Consider the following 7,585-nt stretch of genomic DNA (forward strand, 5'->3'; position numbering starts at 1 on the left):
AATTCGGAACGGGTAGATTTGGAACGATTTTTTTTTAAAGTCTTTTTTCTTATTCGGTTGATTTTGTCGTTAAAAATAGGTTAAATAATGCAAACATAATTGCAAGAGAACTTTTTCAGGATAATTGTGAAATACTACAGTAGTCTGGCTTTTCAATTATAAAACAAACGAAAGCTTTTGAAAGCATTCAGAATGTACTTTTTGCTCGAAAGAGAATATTAAATTACTAATTAAATCTTCAAACTATCATTAATTATTTTTTTTTATTTTATAAATAATGAAAAACATCAAAGTTTTCATGTATTTATCGTATGATAAGTTATATTCATCACAGAGTGGTGAAATTAAATAAAAAATCTTTTGTTTATTGAATTACAAGATTCATATTGAATCTGAAGTGATAAAATATTCATTTGAAACGAATTATTGAACGCCATCTGTTCAATAAAGCGAATTTTGAACTAACGTTTGATTATAACTTTAAGTATCGATATCTCGAAAACAAAGCGAGATATCAAAAAATTTCTTTCTTCATTTTCGTTTTATTTTAGCCTAATCCGCGCCACGGGAATCGTACTTTCCCCTCCTTTTTAAACACGCAGCTAAAGAAGGGTATTTTAAATCTTATGTTCCTTGAGACCTTGTATCTAAAATATATTTTAACAAAGAGAAACTAAAGAATTAAGCTCGACCTAACTTGCCAAGCGCATATCAGACTTATTATGAGCGCCTGTAAATAATGCAGATATGAATGGTGTGTTATAAGTCACCGACGTATGCTTAGCATTGCTGTCTACAAATAAGGGTGTCGGTGTATTCTCCTTGTACTTGCTTCGGCAGTACATATACTAAAATTGGAACGATACAGAGAAGATTAGCATGGCCCCTGCGCAAGGATGACACGCAAAATCGTGAAGCGTTCCACATTTTTTTATCATTTTTACTTTCTTCTAATAGCTTATTGAATGGTTCAATACAATTTTTAAAGTAGTTTTTTTTTTAATTGAATTTGGTTTCACTTTAAATAGTTATTTTCCTAACAAGTGCGGAAAGTGACCGCTTGCCCGAACTCCGCTCCGCGTCGTTCGGGACAACTACAGTCGCGTGCGGGAAAGACACTTTACGCATGAGTTAGGAACATTATTTTTTCTACGACCGTATATATAAAAAAGTATACCAACCCATTTTTCTAGAATTATTTTATTCCAACAAACATAATAATATACAAAACTTTAACTAAAAACTACTAATTATTATAAATATTAATATTGAAAACACAATTTGTTGTATTCTGTAGACTAGTAAGAATTGCCGGTCCAGTGGAGTTATTTGGTTTCAACTGGAAGGTAGATGACGTCGATGAGGATGGCATCGGTTGCAGGTCGCATAAAGATGACGATGACGGCAACGGTTTTAAGTCATTTGGCAGGTAACAGCTCGGAATTAGTTTCATTTGCAGCCTTCAAAATGGCTTCGGGAAGTTCTTCGTCGGATGAATCCATTAATATTATTGTATCGGATTCGGTTTAATGTGGTTTAATTAAGAAGAAGATTGCACTTATTCGGTCACTTCCAAGACGTTTTGAACAACTTTGACGTTTTAGTAACAATTACATGGTTATATAAAAAATTAAAAATGCTACAAAAAGCTAGAAAAGGTTTAAATTTTATTTGATGGACTATTTCGTAAATATTTATTTACCTGTAGTAACAATAGTTATAATCTCAGAAGTAAGAAACTATCTAATAAGGTCGAAATTTGTATAAATTTTACTTTTCCGCAAGTGCGGGAAAGTGACACTTTCAGAACTAAAATGCGTGCAGGAAAGTGGGTTAAAACGCACAGTCACAATAACTTCTCTGTTATCTGTATTGCCTTTGTATCGATTATATTTATGAGGTTTCACAAAATTTATGATTGGAACTGTCCATGCAATTTAAAGTCTTGAGTGAGTATTTCTCCCTCTGTTATTATCTCTAAGAATGCGATAAAAATCCATGTTCATCTTATTGCACGACATTTAGAAAGTAATGAGAACTTATGAAGAAACTGGAAAGGATTGAGTTGATTGCATGCTATTAGGATATTAAGAAGGTTTTAAAAGACAGGAAACTTGGTAACTTGGAATTCCCTGGATCGGAAGGATCGGAAGGAAGATGTTCGGGGAAATGTGTATCTGTATTAAGTATTTTTAGGCACATGGCGTGAGCGCCCCAGTAGGTGGATTAGCTGCACTCTAGTCGCTGCTTTCTGAGAGTAAATAGTTGGATATAATATGATTTATCCAAGTCGGTTTAAAGTTAACAAATAATTCAACGGTTGCAATGCTCATTTATAGAAGAATATCCTTCAAGAGCAAATATGTTTTCCTGGTATAAGGAACTTAAAAGAGGACGAAATTAACAAAAAAAACCAATGAAATGAATTGTGATTCTTCTATTTAAATCGTATGTAGTTGGATTTTGTATTGTATAAAATGGAAAACATATAATATAAGGTATCTTCGAATCGTTCCCTGTAATTCCGGAAACAATAGTTTCCATATTATTTTTATAATACAATGAACTGCTATTGTTATATCTGACATTTTTTGATACGAAAATAACATCAGATAGTTGTTAATGAGGACTCCGAATGCCATAATTTGTTTGAGCTTGTATTGTACAAAGTCCGAAAGAAAAATGGCAAGTCACTCGCCGCTCACAGATCTGCAGGAAACGAGAGATGTAGCCCCTCATTATAGTTATTATTCTCACCACAAACAACAACCGTTGGTTGGTTGTACAGACAAACAGGCTGAAAAATAAAGACATGAATTGTGAAGGTGTTGTAAACCTCGATATGTTGTAGGTAACCTGTAATTATCAAAGCTAGCCGACCGCTGCACTCGTTCCTGCCTACCTAGTCTATTGTATTAACAAATTAATTGAAATTTACATGATATTTAATCATAATCTACACAGTAGCGTAGGTTTAAATATGAATTATATATAGGATTGTAGGTGAATTTATTATAGGTACTATCACATATATACGATATGCGTAATTACCAATACGTGAATCAAATTATGTAAAATGTGAATCGGCCTATGTGAATTACAGACTTCTGTTTAGAGATTGAACGCTGAGGATTCCAGTAAACACCACTATAAACATTTAGCCAGGGATCATATTGTATGATAAGCTCTGATAAGAACTGAAATGCCACAAAGAGTCACCCTAGTTGGTTTTGCAAATGACGTCGCCTTAGTAGTAACAGCTGTAGCAGAATAATTCCTGATGAATCTGGTTAACACAGCACTAGAACACGTAGGAAACAGGCGTGAAAGTAAAGTCTAGAACTAGCGTCAGAAAAACTTGTACAAGGCGTGACTGTTAAGCCTTGGTGTTTGGCTAGATACGAAATTCAGCTTTAATGTTAAGGTGATAATAGAAAAAAATTACTTTTAAATGAAAGAAATCAGTTTTCCAATATTCTACTATACGCACTTAGTACATCAAGTTTATAATCTATTCAATTAAAAAAATTACATTTCCGAAGTTTCTCGTTTGCTTCTTCCATAACCAATCATTTGACTAAAATCATTATTCGTCAAAAAGTTATTGGAGGCTGCCATATTGGGTAAATATGGTTGATGGAGCAATGAATCATAATGTATCAAAACTATTGTCTTCTTCCATTTCCTAACCTTCAATTAAAATTTCAGTGTGGCGAAGATTGTGTACAGTTGGAAATTTAGTAAAAATTTGACAAGAGTGAGGTAGGGCCTCAAGGCAGCGGATTGAGACCGGTGAAGAAAGCGTACAAATCAGTTCCTTCTGATTGTATTAGATTTACTAACTACACTGGCGAATTTGTGTGAAACCTAACGATTGCAAAGTGTAGTGATTTAACATCCGTTAATGGCTTTAGATCCGATTGTTGTGGCAAGAATTGTTGCGCTTTTACAAGATGGTCGGGGGCAACGTGAAACTGCAAGAATTGTTGGTGCTAGTCTTTGTGGTGTGGGAAGGGTGTACCAGCGCTTTCTGGAGACTGGCCTGATCAGGCCAGGGTGTGGGCGAAAAAGAGTTACCGCTCAACGAGATGACCGTTTTTTGGTGTCCACAAGTTTGTGGAATAGGAAAACTACTGCGGTTTCACTGCGAAATCAGTTGGAAGAAGTGAGAAACGTCAACGTTAGTGTATGGACCGTTAGAAGAATACTTTATGCTGCTGAACTGTCATGCAGAAGAATGGCTACAGGTCCCCGGTTGCAACACCAGCATCGGACTGCAAGATTGACTTTTGCCAGAGTTCACGTTCGTTAGAATGATAAAGCTGGGTATTGTTTTCAGATGAGTCGCGTTTTCGCCTCACCGGGTCAGATGGATGTCTTCCATTTGGCGGTGGGTCGGTATGATTTGGGCGGGAATCACTGCACAAGCTCGTACAGAGTTGGTCTTCATAAAAAATGGCTCCCCAACCTCTCACAGGTACATTACGGAAGTGCTAGAAGACCTTTGATGGTGACTATGGGGGAACGTGGCATTTTTATGCAAGATAATACATACAGCCAGAGTTGTCAGGGAGTATCTGGATCAGGTAGAAATCAGGCGGTTTAACTGGCCAGCCCGCAGCCCAGACATGAATCCCATGTCTTGGACGAGTTGGGACGACTGATCCGAAGACACACACCAGCACCAAGAACTGCCCAGGAGCTTAGAAGATTGCAGGAATGGGATAACATCGACCAGAATGTGATCCTCAACTTAATTCAAAGTAAGCCTTGCCGACTTAAAGCAGTCATCAGTGCAAGAGGAGGAAATATGTACACGTTATTAGTGTCAAGTTTTTTTTATTTTGTTCGTTCCATATCTATTGAATTTTCCCCAAAATGTTAATTTGTTGCTTTTTCAGAATAAATCATTAAATCCAAGAAAAAAACTTAGACTAACAACTAATACTTACATTAGTTAAATAACATTCAAATAATGTATAGCTCAAACGTGTTCTTAAATAAAAATAGGTTAGGTGAGGTTAAGTTGGGCTGGGGTTTGTTTAAGCTTTCGTTGTCTGTAGGGTCAACCTCGCGGACTGAAATTAATATTCGCGTATTAGAAATTATACGGAATTTCAAAATAAAGGTGACCAATACATTGGTGGCCCTAAAAACGGTTTTTACTTTCTTGCAAAACATATGATGTTCATTGTTTGAAGTATGCTTTTGTTTCTGGTAAATAATAGTGTATCCAAATTTCATGTACTCTAGCTTAATAACAGAAAAACTCACTTCATTAATCTTTCTGACAATATGTCAACCGAAACTCTTGTCAATCTCTGTAAAGTCATTACTCCTTTAAACTCTCCAAGTAAAGACAATTGTAAACAATAACTAAGAAATAAATTACAAAAAAATCTTGATAATAATTTGAAGAAAGAAGATTAAATTATTTTATTTCAAAATGGGTTAAAAAAATCTTTCATATACCGATAGTTTCAAGTTCCTCAATTATAGTTTACCCATGTAGGAGCCCCCAGACTTGAACGACGGGACTTAGTTTGGGCCAATATTAGAAAACCCGGCCCTGGCAGAGGAATAATGGCCCAAGCCTGGTTGAAGTCTGGGTAACCTTATCTCGGCCATCCCATATTCGTCCAAAGCCTGGCAGAATTCTGAGTAGAATGATTTCGGCCATCCTATAGTCACCCAAGTCGGGCTGAACTCTGGGTAACCCAACCTCGGCCATCCTAATATCCTAATAATAAAATTCTTTTGTACATAAGAGACAATAAAATATAGAATATTAAAAAATAGTATCACTTCTTTATACGTGCAACCAGACCTGGTCCAGGGACATTGTGATCATCCCAGAGTCCCACCAAGTCTGGGCCAATAACGACTTCCAAGCTATAGCCAGAGTTGTACATACTTGATCAAAGTCTGGGCCTATACTAGGCCCATCGTAAAATCATATATGGGTATTTCTATGTACAAGAAAGATTATTTTCAATGTTATTACAAAATAATATGAATATTTTCTAGAATTTGTATAATGTTATGGAGCTAATACAAGTTTTCGGGCTTTTATTGGTCTTTTATAACCACAATTTTTACATAATATTAGGAAAAGGTTTGGACTGGTCAAAAGCCCTCGTATTTAATTCGATTTCATTATAAATGTCACTAGAATCATTTCATTTCTAGATCGGGCATTACGCTAGGTGGACTGTGTTTCCGATATATCGAAAACGTAGATCCATTCGGTAAAAAATATTATTTTCAAAAGATTTCTTCAGTTTCGACTTTCCATCATAATTTTAGAAAATTTCTTTGATTTCGTCCTTGAGAGGGGTTGTTCAAATTTGAAGGATCACTAATCATTTTGTTTCAAACTACTTTGGGCACTTCTCGACGTACACCTCCGCTTTTTTTGATACTGATCATTAAAATTTTAAACACTTAAAGGATGAATTAATAATATATTAAAATATAAGTTAAAATTTATCAAATTAAAAATACTGTCCACTAGTAGAGTGGAACTAAATTGTTAAAGTGATCTATAAAATTAGTTCCAACATTTTTTAACGTAAATAATGCAAACAATACGTTGGTACATGATTTGTAGCTTATTCAGTGTGCAATGAAACCCACAAACTAAACCGTACGACCAAAGTTGTGTAATTGTCTTCATTTTTGATTGATATTTAACATTTAACGTTACAAAAGTTCAGCTATTCATATATAATCCCTTCGTCCCCTTGTAATAAATTGTGTAACATTTAAACTACCTTCAGGGTTGTCACTGTTAACATTTTTATTCATTGGTCCGACCATAGAAAAACCAACAATATAATACGTGGATTTCTCACCCCTATTTACGTTCTGTTATAATAAACATTATGGCGTTGAAATTCACCATATTTTTCAATCGTGAGTCGTAATAGGGGTTGGTGTGAGTCTTTTTGATAAAATAAATGTGTTATTCTAACTTTATAATACATATTTTGAGATTATATACAACAAACAATGAGTAAAAGCTGGAAAATTACAACGTTACAAATTATAGTTTCGAAAACTAATTAATATAATCGTCAAAGCATTCAAAACCAAAACCAATTATTTTGATTAATGGTAATAATCTGGATACGAAAAATTGACAAAGATGAGGTGCAAATATATATATTTTTGTCTTCTGTACAAAAAGCTTGGATTTCGACGAATATTAAGAAGAAATTGGTAAATTGAAAATAGACACATAGCATTAACTTTGAATGAAATTAAGAAAAAAATGTGGTAGTTTACAGATAAAATTTGATGAGGATGAAATTGAAATACACTTCGAATTGGTTGACCACCTTCCAGATTCTCCAGGTCTGATCTTCAGCGACTTCTAACCTCAAATTTTCAATCGCAGTACAGGGATTTTCTTTATACAAACAAATTATCGCATTTTCTGAGGAAAAAGACGAAAATGATTATTTGGAAAGGTTTAAATGGCAAGAGCATCACGTGTATAAACTCAATATAAAAATAAAACCTTTGTAATTATCCGAAATATTTAACTTTAAGCAATTGATCTCAACAATGTGATTCTCAAGAT

General features: G+C 34.5%; 1 protein-coding gene and 1 non-coding gene across 2 annotated transcripts; both read left to right on the forward strand.

Annotated features, from left to right (window-relative positions):
* Window positions 1–824: 824 nt before the first annotated feature.
* Window positions 825–931, forward strand: LOC130898358 (U6 spliceosomal RNA). The gene has a single exon (XR_009059894.1). It is a non-coding gene; the product is annotated as a U6 spliceosomal RNA (small nuclear RNA).
* A 2,973-nt stretch (window positions 932–3,904) lies between these two features.
* On the forward strand, window positions 3,905–4,312 carry LOC130898166 (uncharacterized). Its single transcript, XM_057807243.1, has one exon. The coding sequence runs from the start codon at window positions 3,905–3,907 to the stop codon at window positions 4,310–4,312; it is 408 nt and encodes a 135-aa protein (XP_057663226.1).
* The last annotated feature ends 3,273 nt before the right edge of the window (window positions 4,313–7,585 follow it).

Source organism: Diorhabda carinulata, chromosome 9, assembly GCF_026250575.1.
Source record: "Diorhabda carinulata isolate Delta chromosome 9, icDioCari1.1, whole genome shotgun sequence".
Taxonomy (NCBI): Eukaryota; Metazoa; Arthropoda; class Insecta; order Coleoptera; family Chrysomelidae; genus Diorhabda; species Diorhabda carinulata.

Bases quoted from the DNA above. Each gene is read 5' to 3' on its own strand.
- LOC130898166 (XM_057807243.1), top strand. From the start codon at position 3,905: ATGGCTTTAGATCCGATTGTTGTGGCAAGAATTGTTGCGCTTTTACAA.